This window comes from Ornithorhynchus anatinus, chromosome 5 (assembly GCF_004115215.2).
Source record: "Ornithorhynchus anatinus isolate Pmale09 chromosome 5, mOrnAna1.pri.v4, whole genome shotgun sequence".
Lineage (NCBI taxonomy): Eukaryota > Metazoa > Chordata > Mammalia > Monotremata > Ornithorhynchidae > Ornithorhynchus > Ornithorhynchus anatinus.
Window position 1 is genome coordinate 92,044,614 of NC_041732.1, and position 14,814 is coordinate 92,059,427.

The 14,814-nt window shown below is 46.3% G+C and overlaps 1 protein-coding gene across 8 annotated transcripts in view; it reads left to right on the forward strand.

Annotated features, from left to right (window-relative positions):
- SPIRE1 (spire type actin nucleation factor 1) overlaps nt 1-14,814 on the forward strand; it is a 183,543-nt gene that overhangs the window by 145,988 nt on the left and 22,741 nt on the right. For all 8 annotated transcript variants that reach the window (XR_003759843.2, XM_029066004.1, XM_029066008.1 and 5 more), the window contains one exon: nt 6,137-6,306. Coding sequence is in view for 7 of the 8 variants with exons in the window: in XM_029066004.1 (XP_028921837.1) it covers nt 6,137-6,306 (170 nt within the window). In the remaining variant the exon portion in view is untranslated. The remainder of the gene's footprint in view (nt 1-6,136; nt 6,307-14,814) is intronic.

Here is a 14,814-nt window from a genome sequence, read left to right on the forward strand (position 1 = left end):
AGATTTACAGAGCAGTAACTTCTAAATGCTAAACTCCTTTCCCTTTCATATTCGAACAGAGTTGTAGGTCCGTGATTCTCACTTAGTCATGGCTTGCTAAACCTGAACTTTACAGAACATCTAAGACAGAGAAGTCTGCCCAATTTTTCATTTCAACTTTGGAACAGTTGGCTTTTATTTCAACTGTTTTGACTGTTGAAGAACTCTCCTTTTTTTCTTTTTCCAATGGCTAATTTTTATCTGAAAGGACTCGTGATGCGTAAAATTTTGATGAAATCGTGTCAGAATGACTCTGCAAAATGTATTTGGCAAATCAAACTCCCGATGTTTAGAGTATGTAGATGTAAAAATGTACACGTTGGGTGAGGGGCAATCAGCCAATGACTAGCTCTAGCTAAATTAGATCATTTTCTAATCAAGGAGAAAAGCAGGCTAAAGTCATTTTGATTTTTAGTTCTCCTTGCTTGACTTTTAGATTCGTTTTTGTCATCTGTATCATACTTGCTGTCTTCAGCCTCATTTGCCTAGAAGAATGAATGTCCTAAATATAATTTTTGAAACAAGGTTTAATTCCTACCATCAGTATTAAGGGTGGAATACATTCCTTATATTGACTATGATCCATTAAGTCATTCCTAGGCAGACTGAGTGTTAAGCACAACCATGGCGTCAACCCGTTTTTTTTAATGGTATTTGTTAAGCACTTACTATGTGCCAGGCACTGTTCTAAGCACTGGGCTAGATTCAAGGTAATCAGGTTGTCCCACTTGGGACTCACAGTCTTAATCTCCCTGTTACAGATGAGGTAACTGAGGCACAGAGAAGTGAAGTGACTTGCCTAAAGTCACACAGCTGACAAGCGGTGGAGCTGGGATTGGAACCCACAACCTCTCACTCGCAAGCCCGGGCTCTTTCCGCTGAGCCACGCTGCTTCCCCAGTTGGATCAGCCAGATCAACCTATGAAACTCTAATAACTCCTTTAGCAAACTAGAGGCTATATCATTTTGATGCATAAAACGGCACCTCTTTGCCGTGGAGAGATTAAACATGGAATCGGAAATGGAGGCCTTTAAGAGCAGTTCCCAGAAAAACCCATTTTGGGGCATCAGTCGTATTTATTGAGTGCTTACTATGTGCAGAGCATTGTCCTAGGCTCTTGGGAGAGCATCATACAACAGAATTAGCAGACCCGTTCCCTGCCCATAATGAGCTTAGAGTTGCAGCCCCATGCACAGGTGATTCTTCTGACCTGGCTCATCACCTACAGTTAATAAGGGGAGTGTTCACTGTGAAAGAGCTGGGAGCCTCAGCAGCGGTGATAGTTAGCAGGAACGGGGTGGGCACATCTTCCCCCCACAAGAGCACTCCCCTCTCCAGCCCCAACTTGCAACTCACATTTCTCAAGGAGAGCCACAGCTGCTATAATGACTAGAACTGATTTACCTTGCTGCAAATCAGACCACCCCTTAGAGAGTTCCCTTCCAATAAGGCACCTGCTGGTGTTTACTTATTACGTGTGTGTCTGGTAGGGTTTAGCAAATAAGAATTTTTATGGAAAAAAATGAACGATTTTTAACCCAGAAACACATTTTATTAGAATCAAACCTGCATTTTAACAGCTAGCCGTCTCGTTAGCAAAGAACTCATATGGTGAGGGGACTATTTCATGATTATGGTATTTGCTAAGTGCTGGGATAGGCACGAGGTAATCGGATCAGATACAGCCCCTGTGCCAACACAGGCCTGACGACATAAGAGATAGGGAGAGTAGGTTTCTTCACATCTGAGAGTTGGGGAAACTGAGGCTCAAAGAGGTTAAGTGTCTTGTCCCAAGCAAATGGCAGAGTTGGGAGTAGAAGCAAGGTCTCCTCTCCTTAGCCCTTTCCCTCAGACCATGCTGCTGTACTTTTTTTGAAATAATCTGCAGTGACAACATGTACCCTGGAGAGAATCTCTAAAGTTCCTAAACATTTTCAGTCTCTCATATCAGTTAGCAGGTTTAAACAACCATTTCAGGGGGGCAGAACGTGGCCTAGTAGAAGGTCGAATCCCGGCTCTGCCCCTTGTCAGCTGTGTGACTTTGGGCAAGTCACTTAACTTCTCTGTGCCCTGTTCCCTCATCTGTAAAATGGGGATGAAAACTGTGAGCCCCATGTGGGACAACCTGATCACCTTGTATCCCCCCAGCGTTTAGAACAGTGCTTTGCAAATAGTAAGCGCTTAACAAATACCACCATTATTAACATCGGAGCGGTAGCCAGGAAACCCAGCTTTTCATCCCAGCTCTGCCACTCATCCGATGCATCAGTGACCTTGGGCAAGTTCATTAACATCTCTGTGCTTGTTTCCTCATCTGTAAAATGGGAAACAAAACACCTGTTCTCTCTCTTTCTTAAACTGTGAGCTCTGTGTGGGACCAATATTTAATCTGATTACCTTGTATCTAACCTGGTGCTTAGCCTATAGTAAGTGCTTATTAAATGCTATCATTATTTCCAAGGGAAAGAAATTGTTTAAGTGAGCAAGTCATGCATGGCAACTATAAAAGTCCGTACCTTCAGAAGCCCAGAAAGTTTGACCTGGGTTTTGTGCCTGGGTTATTTCATACACACGAGCTCACTTCTTTATTCCACACTTTCCAAGCACTCAGTACAGTGCACTGCATCAAGTAGTTGTTCGATAAATGCTATAAGAAGACAGAAACATTTGCTGTGTGGCAACTAAGCACTTTTTTGTAAAAATTACCCCAAACCCTTGACTGAGAAGCTCACTTTGGGATAGCTGGAGCTTTAAGAGCCCCGGCTGTGACTCTCCAAGGGACCAAAGAGCTCACGGAAGGAAGGGGCCGTGACAACTATTAGCAGAGAGAAGGGAACTCTGCCCCTCAGCGTCTCCAGATGACAGCAGACTCAGTAGGAGGAAAAGGGGATGAGGATGACGACCATGGCTTTCGTTGGGTGTTTCAAGTTTAATTTATGGAATCACTCTTCCAAGGACCGCCCCCTAGCTTAGCTTCAGAAAGCAGTGCTCCTTCAACCTGGTTTCTCGTCACCTAGTAAGAGGACAGCAGAGTAGATTCCGAGGCCACCGTTTGCTGAGGGGCCGGCTGAGGTGTTCACTTCTTGGTTAGATTAGGGACCCTGTAGTCTCTCTGGCAGCAGCTCTCTCCACCCCAACTAGTAGAGCCAAGCCAAGAGAGGGTCTGAGCCAAACTGAGCAGGGGCGTGGGGAGTGAACAGAGGGGAAGGGGATATTGTTGCTGCTCCTGGACGTGAGGGAATAGAAACCTATGTTTACATTAGTCCAAATCCTATAAGAAGCAACATCTAGTGGAAAAAGTACAATTCTGGAGTCAGAGGTCTTCAGTCCTAATCCTGGCTCTGCCAAATGTTTGTCGTGTGAACCTGGGCAAGTCACTTAACTTCTCTGTGCCTCAGTTAATAATTATGGTACTTGTTGAGTGCTTATGATGTGCCAACTACTGTTCTAAGTGCCAAGGTGGATAGAAGCTAATCAGGTTGGACACAGTCCCTGTCCCACATGGGCCTCACACTCTTATCCCTGTTTCACAGATGAGCTAACAGGCACAGAGAAGTTAAATGACTTGCTCAAGGACACACACAGCAGACATATGGCATATCTGGGATTAGAATCCAGGCCCTTCTGACTCCCAGGCTCGTACAGTAGCTGCTAAGCCAGGATGCTTCTCAATTCTTCTCTTGTCCCTCTTACTTAGACTGTGAGTCCCATGCAGGACAGAGACCTAATCCACTTGTATCTATCCCAGCACTTTAGAACAGGGTTTGATGCATAATAAGCAATGAATAAATATTTTTAAAATCCTGAAAAAAAAAAGAATCCAGCATTCATTCATTCAGATCTTGAACATCTTCTATGTGCAAAGCATTGTACTAAGATCTTGGGACAGTACAATATAACAATAAACAGATGTTTCCCAGGTCCCAAGTATTCCAGATTCCTGGAGCTGAGGTTGTACTTTACCTTCTGTTCCTTCTTAGCTTCTCACAGAACCACTGCACCCACATTATTCTATTTTTCACTAAATATCCAATGTTTTTGGTACTATACCCAGATTGTTAGAAACTAGTAAAGTTTCCAGGAATGTTCACTTGGTGATTATAGAGAAGGGTACTTGGAATCACTTGGAATCACTCAGCCAGTGATTAATCTTGTTTAAAGCAAACTGCAGGTGGTTGCATGGACTGTTCCATTTTTCCCCTTTTCACTCAGGCCTCCTTGAATATGAAATTGTCTGAAAATGCTAACTTCCATTTTTGGTTGATTCCTGAAGCAAAATATCAAAAAGATTAGAGTAAAATCATTGGAATTTAACCCCTCCTACCCCCAGAGGGAGAATGAATACATCCTGGACCAAGGGAGTTGACACAAGACCCCCTCATTCACCCACTTCTGACACAGTTCCTTCCATTCAGCCTCAGTACTGATCCTAGGTAAAAGATGATTTGAGGTATGGACATTTTTGGTGCTCTGGACTATCGGATGGGGAGGGAATGCAGGGAAGCTTGTAGGGACTGAGCGTGAGCAATTAATGGAATTTCAGGGTATTGACAGAGGGCAGCCCACCCAGACTTCAACGTGAGTGATGGGGATGAGAGGCCAGCGCTGGCTGTCCCTGAAGGGACAGGGGAGCAAGAGAGCTGGGAGTGCCGCTATGAATCCTGAGGCTAGCCACACTCTAGCCCTTGAGAAGCCCCCTTCTACAAAAGACAATATTACCATTCACAGGGCAGATGGGTCAGAGGTTGAAAAAACTTGTATGTTTCACCTCCTAAACAGTGCCTGTTGGAGGCTAACCCGAAAACTAACTTTGTGACTCCTTCCAAGGTATTACTAATACTTGCCTTAGTTGAATTTTCCAACCAAAGTAGTACAGTTTAATTACAACCCCCTGATGGCCTGGATAAGAGGCCCTTTTTCACTTTGGTACAATTCAGAAGTTACTGTGAGATGCTTTGGAAACAAAGGAGTCAGTCGATCAATCACATTTATTGAGTGCTTACCCAGTACAGAACACTGTATTAAGCGCTTGGGAGAGTACAATAACTATAACAAGTTAACAGACACTTTCTTCTGTCTGCAGTGAGCTTACAGTTAGAGGAGAACTTGGCATTGATACAATTGAGATTGGTAGAGTTATCCATATTTTTGATTATTTCTGCTGTCTTCTATCAATTAATAAGTTCATTTCTAGGAATTGTAAGTAAACTCTATCAGAAATTGAAGCTCAAATGGGCACTCCAGAGTGGCAGGTTTTTTCTATGAATGGTTCTCTTTTCTGCCCTAAAATAAAAATCCTCTTTTAAAAAGCATCTTGAAATCCCACTTAGTATTCCAGTGTTGCTGCCAAACAAGTCACGGTACTTGATTTGCCTCGAAACATTCAAAGCTAAACTGAAATGTGTTAGTCTGGCAAAAAGGTCAGGGGGATAGATGGCCTGGAAACGGGCTCGGTGGACTAGCTTCCCTACCCTTTCCCGGCTCTGCATGTGAATTAAACTCATTAGTGCAAGTTAAATATGGAATTTAACAAAGGATTAATGCAGATGTCACTGACAAAAAAGATTAGTTACAGCTCTATTTCCATATTATTTGCTTATTCTTAACTTCCAATGCCTTATGTAAAATTCAGTGAAAAAATTAAAACAAGCCCTGCTGTGGGGAATGGATCCCAGCTCCTTCCTATATGCCACAAGGTAGGCCAGAAAATGCAAGTGTTTAAACAAAATTGTATCGCCTTTTTTTTTATTGATACCGTCTGTCTCAACACCCTTCTGATTTCATTCTCTCTCCTACCAATGGCCTGCGGTTTTACCATGAAGCGTATGACAAAAGTCAAATTAGTCCAGATGTGTCTGTGGAGAGTCCCAGTTAATGTCTTGTGACTGTTACAACGGTCATTTTCTATAAGCTCAGTGATAATACTCTTTTATGTAAATACATTAAACATCGACTCTGTGCCTCCTTTAGGATTAAGATCTGAAATGTAAGGAATCACTTCGTACATCATCTATTTTCATTCGTGGATGTCGGGACACTGTTAAGCCATCGTCCCATTTAACCGCTCATTTTAAAACATCTCTGTGTCTTCCCCAGATGTGACCACTCCTGAGACTTCAAAAAAATTAACGGGACCTTCCGTAGCGAATGGGGGTTTAACATCCCAGTCAAAAGCCAATGGTCGAAATGCCAGCCAGATGACAGTGCCGAGAAAGAAACTCCTCAAAGCCCCAACGCTGGCCGAATTGGATAGTTCGGAATCAGAGGTAAGGAAGCCCAGCGTCTCCCCAACCGGATTCCAGAATCTTCTCCCCGGAGACAGTCCGTGCAGAGGGCTGCCTGAACCGAGCAGCAGTAAGGAAAGGTGACTGGTTTTAAGAGGGATTTGAAGGACAGGTTTTGCCCCTCCTCAGTGCCTCTGCCCCAAGGACCCTCAGCATTCTCAGCTGGTTGCCTTTCCTTGGGTCACATGACGACCTGGAGTGGAGAGCCCTGACACGGCAGGGTAGATTTAGGTCGACAGTGCAAGTCACCAGGCTCTCTTCCTACCCTCATTTTGTCAGTCTGGGACCACCTCCCAGACAGCCCACCAGAAGAGGGATCACAGGTACAGTCGGCGAGAAGAGTGGGTGCTTGGTTGGAGCTTCCGTGGCATTACTTTGGATTTACTCCCGAGTGGGGAATACTGTGGGAAGGTTGGGGCAAAGGCGCTGTGGGAGGGAAGAGTTAAGCAGACCAGTCTCCTAGCATTCCTTCTGCTCAGGCAGATGGCACCAGAAGGGGACATTGCACTGCCTGTAAGAGTTCCAGGTGTTACCGAGAGCTGGAGGAAAATGGCGAGGATATCTAGCTCCAGGTTTACAGCTCAGCTCCCTAAATCTGGAGGTCAGGGATCATTTTTGATTTACTCCAAGGTCAGTAGGGCAGTAAGAACTTATGCAAGGGTGCCAGAGTCCCCATCCCACATTCCTGAAAACCGGGCAACTTTCCGGTGGTCCTGAGTTCCTCTAGTGGGGCCGGCTCCTCACCCATGCTGAAGGGGAAAGATGTGAAAGTGAAAAATTATCTTCCTGAAATGCTGGGTGGGGGTTAGAGGAGGCCAGGGGCAAATTTAAATTAGCTGCCGCCATGGTTTGAATGCCCACTTTTGCTCTTACAGCCAGGCATTTATGCGTTGGGGATGGGGAGGGAAGGGGGGAAAGGAGAGCGTGCTCCAGCTCATGGTACGGCCCAGGGAGGTCAGAGGGAACCCGCCAGGCGATGGGTCCACGTCCCACTGGGCTCCCTACGCCCCATCCCAGAGCAGTCCCCGCCCTTCAGCCGGAGCCAAGTCTGATTTTCTGGGGCAGCAGGCGGGGCTGCCGGTGGCCAACTGGCAACTTTAACCTGGACCCCATGTCACTGCCCTAGGTGGGGTCAGGTCCACTCCCTCCCACACCCACAAGTGCCCCCAAACCAGTAGCTATGGAGTCCCCATTTCAAAGTCTCCAATCAGATGAGAAGCAGCGTGGCCTAGTGGAAAGAGCACAGGCCTGGGAGTCAAAGGACCTAGGCTCTAATCCTAGCTCCACCACATGTCTCCTGTGTGACCTCGGGAAAGTCACTTCACTTCTTGGTGCCTCGGTTACCTCATTTGTAAGATGGAGATTCAGTACCTATTCACCTTTCTACTTAGATTCTGAGCCCTATGTGGGACAGGGACAGTGGCTGACCTGATTATCTTGGCTCTTCCCCAGCACTTAAAATGGAGTTTGTCACATATTAAGCCCTTCACAAATGTCATTATTATCATTATCATTTTGCCAGCCTTCTGAGCTGCAGCAGAGAGAGGCTCAGTGATGAAAGGGGGAGGAGAAAAGAAAAAAGCCTCCACTCTGAAGTAACTCCTACTGGAGTAGCATCAATGCCACATTGTTTTACCAGTGCAAGCTACTGGACAGTTCCTTCTTTCAGCTCTGGTAAGGAACCGCCGAGTGGTTAGGTCAGGTACACGGCCTTCTTAGGGGAATTGGAGCCCAAGGAGATCTGGTCTCAAGTCTCTTCTCTATGGACTTGACAGACTGTGAGCCCGTTGTTGGGTAGGGATTGTCTCTTTTGTTGCTAAATTATACTTTCCAAGAGCTTAATACAGTTCTCTGCACAAAGTAAGTGCTCAATAAATACGATTGAATGAATGAATCAACACGGGTCCCAGAGGAACCCATCCTTGGCTGCTCTGCAGGCAGCTTACCCAGCTTCTGAACAAAGGACTTTGCCACAGGGGCTGTCTCTCTAAGTAGGAAGAAGACTATAAAGGGTTGGGGCCAGTTCCCCCACTTCTCCTCAAGATCGGCGGCCTCCATACACTTCGTTACACCTCCCACCGTCAACTCATAAACCATCCGCTAAGACTTTTGGGTTGCCCACTCTGTCCCACCGAATCATTTATTGGAATGTGAAAATGCCTGTTTTCAAGGACATGAAATGTTGTGACCCCCTTTAATCTTCCCTTCTCCGCACTACCCAATACCAATTTCAACTCTTCTCCCTAGGGCCTGTTTTCTTCTCCCATCAGAATTATTGTTTTTATCTGAACCCTCTCCAATTTCTCCACATCTTTGGAAATGTGGTGACAACCACATTCAGTACTTTAAGAAGGAGCTGGCTAGTGTAGAGTCTAGCAAATCTTTGCCTGTTTACATCTGTTGCTACATGCCAGTAGTTTTAGAAGAAAACTTACTTTAACCTTTAAAAATCCAGGCAGGCCCCAGGGCCCCATGACTAGACATTATTTTCACTGGGCCATTGGTTTTCTTTCAGTAATCGCTGTATACATTCAAAGGTCCCTGTTAACTAGCCAGATCAGCTTCCCTTGGCAAGTGCTCAAGGTCTGACATGGTCCCTTTGTGGCCTAATGGAAAGCAGCATGACATAATGGAAAGAGCCTGGGCCTGGGAGTCAGAGGACCTGGGTTCTAATCCCTGCTCCACCTCTTGTCTGTTGTGTGACCTTGGACAAGCCCCTAAACATCCCTGAGCCTCAGTTACCTCATCTGTAAAATGGGGATTAAGACTGCGAGCCCCACGTGAGACACGGACTGCTCCAACCTGATTATCTTGTACTACCCCAGCTTTTAGTACAGGGCCTGCCGCATAGTAAGCATTTAACAGATACTGTGAAAAAAATTAACTTCTCTGTGCCTCTGTTTCCTCATCTGTAAAATGGGTATGAAATACCTGTTCCCTCTCCCCTTTAGACAGTGAGACCTATTTGGGACAGGGTTCCGATCTGTTTATATCATATCAACTCCAGGGCTTGGCACCTCGTAGGCGTGTAACAAATCTCACAATTGTTATTATTGTTTTCCATCTCACAGTTCAGGGTGTAAATTGACTCCTGGGGATCTTTGCTTTCGATGAGCTCCCTGAATGTTGCCCCTTAGATGGTGATAAGCTCCCTAAATGAGCTGTCCTGACAGATCTTCTCCTGGAACTCTGCCCCTCCAGATTTCCAGACTTTTTGTTTACCCTCCTCTTTAGACCTTTGCTGCCCCAAGCCTTCCAGAACTGCTCTCTGGGCTTCTGAGTCTCAGGCCTCACTGAGTGGGAGATCATCCTGACCCTTTTGTCCCAACCTCCCACCCCTCTTGTTATGGGAGAATGTCCCTAGGACACTATGCTTATTACAATGCTTTGCACACAGTGAGCACTCAATAAATACAATTGATTGAATGAATGAACTGCTCAGGAAAAGAACCAGCCTACTCTCCATCTCTGTAGTTTGAGTCTTTTCTGGTGAGCTAGCTTCCCAAGCCCCAGCAGGGTCAGAATTTTAAAAAACTCCCTTTTCAAACCCTCTAGAGCATTTTCCCGGGCCTGGATTCCATGATTTCTTTAGTTGCGGCTGTCACAACGAGGCTGAGCCCTGGCTATTTGATGGGAGTCCTCAGTCCAACCTTTTGCCCAGATTCCTGAGGCTCCGTAGGGTGTCTCTTCTGGATTCCATCTCCAGCTCCTCTTGTAAGGTTCAAATGTGTGTCCGGGACGAAGCCTCCAATGTCTAGCACAAACAAGGGTTTCACTCACTCTGTCCATTTCAGCTGCTACTTGGCCTGCGAGCCTTCCACATCAGCTTTTAACAGTATTGGGTGCTTCCAGTTTCACCTGGAATTCATTTGGCCAGTGTGGAGCAAACAAAGGAGGTTTTGGCTTCTCACTTTACAGCTCGTTGGGTTCAGCAGCCTCCGAAAGCGTTGTATTTTTAGAAATCCTTTCATTCAATAGTATTTATTGAGCGCTTACTATGTGCAGAGCACTGTACTAAGCGCTTGGGATGAACAAGTCGGCAACAGATAGAGACAGTCCCTGCCGTACTGTGAGCTCGCCGGCTTTGGACTCCCCCAGGACCATTCCAGCCCTGCTCCTTCTTTGGCACGGTCACGTGCGTCTCGGTGCATTTCGATGAACTGGTTTCTCTACGAGAGGAGATGCAGCTTTTCTAGCACTGAGCCTTGTTGGCCTGGAGTGAAAATAGAGCTCTGGGGAAGAAAATCTAGCTGGCGATGCTTTCCTTCTCTGCTGCTGAGCCACTTCAAGTGGTCAATATACTCCTTTAAGCAGAGATCCTCTTCAGCCATCTTTGAACTCCAGCTCCAGAAGCTGAGAAGATAATCTACTAATTCTCTTTTGGATTAAGTAAGAGATTTGGGAAGGTCCTTTACTGGATTTAGATGAGGGAAACCCCAGCTAAGATTTCCAAATCTCTTTGCCATTCTATCTGGTGGTTACATCTATCACATGAAAAGTTTGCAATCCACAGGAGTGATTGATTGACTGTGCCTCTCCCTCGAGTGCCTGGTGGTTCTATCTACCTGGTGGTTACAGAACTACCACCAGCCATCCTCTCATTTCCTCCTACCCCCCACCCCGAGTTCCCTCTGGGGACCAGGCCAGGACGAGGCTGCCAGCTCCTGTCGGAGAAGTAACAGCTTTGGCTAGAGCTCACCCTCCAGAGATACTCTTTCCCCTTCTAAAAATAACAATAATAATAATATTAATAGCTATTAAAGGCCTTCTCAAGACCAACCAATGTGTTAATTCTGTCCTATCAGTTATTTACCCTTCCATTAATGTTAGTACTGTAGAAAAAGAGTCCCAAATGAACTTTTATATAGGCAGAAAATAGAGAGAGACTAGTTCCATCCTCCCCGACTGGATCCCTCTCCACTTCCTTCCATTGCCCTAGGCTGCAGATAGTGGAGGGCACAAAAGGACCAGCAAAATAAGGTCCTAACCAGACGGCAGGCCTGGGTCCAAACCGGCACAATGCTTCCATGGGTGCCTTAGGCAAACTGAAGGAAGAGACAAGAAGCTTGGCTGCTCTTATCCCTGCTCTGCCATTTTTATCACCATTGTAGCAACCCAGAATCAACTGCAGCAGGATGAGTTCACGGTGTAAGCTCAGTGTGGGCAGGGAATATGTCTACTAATTGTTGTAGTACATTCTCCCAAGCACTTAGTATAGTGCTCGGCACACAGTAAGTGTTCACTAAATGCAATCAGTCGATTGGGGGTGATGGTCAGGTGGTGTGGGTGAGTTCCCCACAAGCCGGGGGGCTTCAGCCAGCTTGTGTCTCAGGGCCCTAGTTCTGCTCCTGTCTCAATGGCTGGGCTCCAAACCACAAGCTTTTGGTTTTTATGGCCAGTGAGACGGATATGTTGTCCTGATTCTCAGGACTGACTCTGGGATGGCTTTGGAAATATCTGATCTTCACTGGATGTGTTCATGGAAGATCTAGGTGGAGGAATCAGAATTGTGCTCATATCTTGAAATGCAGGAATGAAATGCAAAGTAACCTTGATAAACTGGAAAAAAAAAAAGCAGGATGAAACTTGATAGGAACAAATGCAAAGTAATAGCCTTGGTGATGAAAACTGTAAATACTGAAAAGGAAATACTGGCTAGGCCCAGGTCCAGCAGCAGGAGAACTGGAGGCTGGAGCTGATCACAAGCTGAGTGAATCAGCAATGTAGAATTCTTAGTAAAGTCAGCCGAGTCCGGGAGTGGTTCACGTAAGGAAAAGCCACTTAAGAGTTAGGAAGAAATTTTTCTAATAATAATGATGATGCTGATATTTAAGTGCTTACTATGTGCCAAGCACTATTCTAAGCACTGGGGGAGATACAGGGTAATCAGGTTGTCCCGTGTGGCACTCATGGTCTTAATTCCCATTTTACAGATGAGGTAACAGGCACAGAGAAGTTAAGTGGCTTGCCCAGGGCCACACAGCGGACAAGTGGCGGCGCCGAGATACTAAGTTCTTGATTAGTTCGGGGCGTATTAGAGTGCCACATTTGGCTCACTGTGCTTTAAAACCTATGAGGAAAAACTGAAAAGAATAGGGAGAGGGTGGGGGACAAACAGTCACAGGAGAGAACAGGTCCTGAGAGGAAAGATGAAAGGAATTGGTGTTGTATAGGCTAGAGTCTAGAGCAGAGGAATAATAAATAATAGTAATGATGGTATGTGCCAAGCACTGTTCTAAGCCCTGGGGTAGATACAAGGTAATCAGGGTATCCCAAATGGGGTTCACAGTCTTAATCCCTATTTTACAGATGAGGTAACTGAGGCACTGAGAAGTTGTGACTCGCCCAAAGTCACACAGCTGGTAAGTGGTGGAGCCGGGATTAGAACCCACAACCTCTGACTCCCAAGCCCGGGCTCTTGCCACTAAGCCACGCTGCTTCTCTTGGAGATGACCGAATAACCATCCTCAGCCCATGAAGGGTTTTGTTTGAGGATGCTGACCAGTTATTCTTCATGTCCACAGAATTCCGAACAAGAGGAAAGGGGCTTCAATTGAAGCTGGAGAGATTTCAGAAGGACAGAAGGAAGAACTGCTAGATTCTCTGGGTGATAACACACCTGAAAGAGCTACCAAAAGAGGTTGTGGAGTCTCTGTCCCGGGAGCTCTTAAAGAAAAGATTAGAGGCTATTTGAACTGGATCGGGTAGTCATTCCCCTGCCTAGGAGCACGGGCAGGACCAAATGTTCTCCTGAGATCTCTCTGGCCTCTGAGTCTATAATTTGTCATCCTTGGTACTAATTTCTTAATTAGGTCTGTTGGTCAGGCTCTTGGGACCTTGTGAATCACCCTCGAGCTGTTTTCCTACTTTCCCTCTCCCATCTGAGGGAGAAGCACCCTTCCTTCACTCTTTGTTCTTTAAGAGCCTTGAATTTGCCAGAGACCAGCTGCCCCATAATGCTGCTTCTGATTTACTTTTCCACCCAGATCAGCTTCCTGTTCAAGCAGCAATAAAAAACATGCCAGTATCACACATAAGGGTGCCTGGCTTACTGGGGATGAACAGATGAGATTCCAAGGCTGTGTAAAAACCAAACACACACTCACACACACAAAAACACCCACAAAAAAACCCTCTTACTCAGGAGCATTTGGCCTCAAGTGTACAAGATCCTTCCAGGGCTCTTGTTCAAAGTCCTTCAGTACCCCTTCTTGGCAAGGGCATGGAGTGACCTTTTCCTCACTCTGCCATAGTTGGACAGATCTGTTCCAGAGGGACTATCCTGTGGCTCAATGTAGCTCTTTCACCTTTCCACACTTCCTTTAAACTCCCTAATGAGTCCTAGCTAGAGCCATCATTTTCTTCCATAACCCCTCTTAAAGGGTCGGGGTCTCTACCTCCTCCACTCAAATAGTTTTCTGATCCGGAAAGCTGCTCATAGTAAGAATGATTCCAGCCTGTAACGGTGGCTGAGACGTAAAAACAGGATCGGTTGGTCCTTCCCCACTCATGACCAGGCCCACCAAGGGACAGTGGCATTCTGGTGCTGCTAGCTTTCTTTCCCTAGCTGTTGGTACTCCCTGCCTGCAGGCTTGTGAGAGCCGCCATTCCCCAGTTCCTAAAGTCTTCTTGGCCGCATTGCTTCAGAGCTCTTCGACCTGTCCTTGAAGAATCCGTCTTACTGACTTTGTGGGATCGCCCTGCTACCAGTCACCTGATAGGAATCCAATTATCATTGGTGTGGGGGGGGGGTGTCTGTCTTCTCAAGCCACATTTTAAACTGCAACGTTGGTAAATGTATCATGATGCCATGCCGGGTAGTGGGTTAGAAGGCTTAATCTCTATATCTCTCTCGCCCACTTACTATCAGGCATGTGCCTTCCACAGCATGGGCAAACGAAACTAGGCAGGTATTGTGCCTTCGTGTTTGTTATTCCTGAGGGAGCATTGATTTTTAAGTTTAAAAGAGAAAAGCGCCCAGGGGAGAGTTGAGGAGAGCACCCACCAAGGCCTTGTGAAAAGTAAAACCTTGGGGGGGAGAAGTCGAGAGAATGGAGAATGTTACTGCCTTGTAGAAACCTATTAGAGAGCTAAAAAAAAATGCCCACACTTTCAGAGGTTTTTAATCTGACTTGGCCATGTTTGATGCCTGGCCTATGACTCACTGGAATGCCGCACTGTCTGAAATGACTCACAGACTGGGGATCTGCAGGGAGAGGAGCAGGTTCATCATTTGGGAATTTCTCCCCGAGTTCTTTCCTGTGGGGGCAGCCTGGGACATGAATGGGGTGGGAAGGAACCCTGTAGTCCCTCTCCGCCTTCCCTTCCTCCCCCGGACAAAGCTATTCAAGAGCTCGGCGTGGGGATAACAATCCAGACCTTTCCTCAGTTGACAACATCCATTCCCCTCTGCCTCCAGTTCAGCCTGTCGAGGCCTTATCGTCACTGCCTACAACTCCTTCTCAACCTGGACCTCCACCTCTTCCTGCC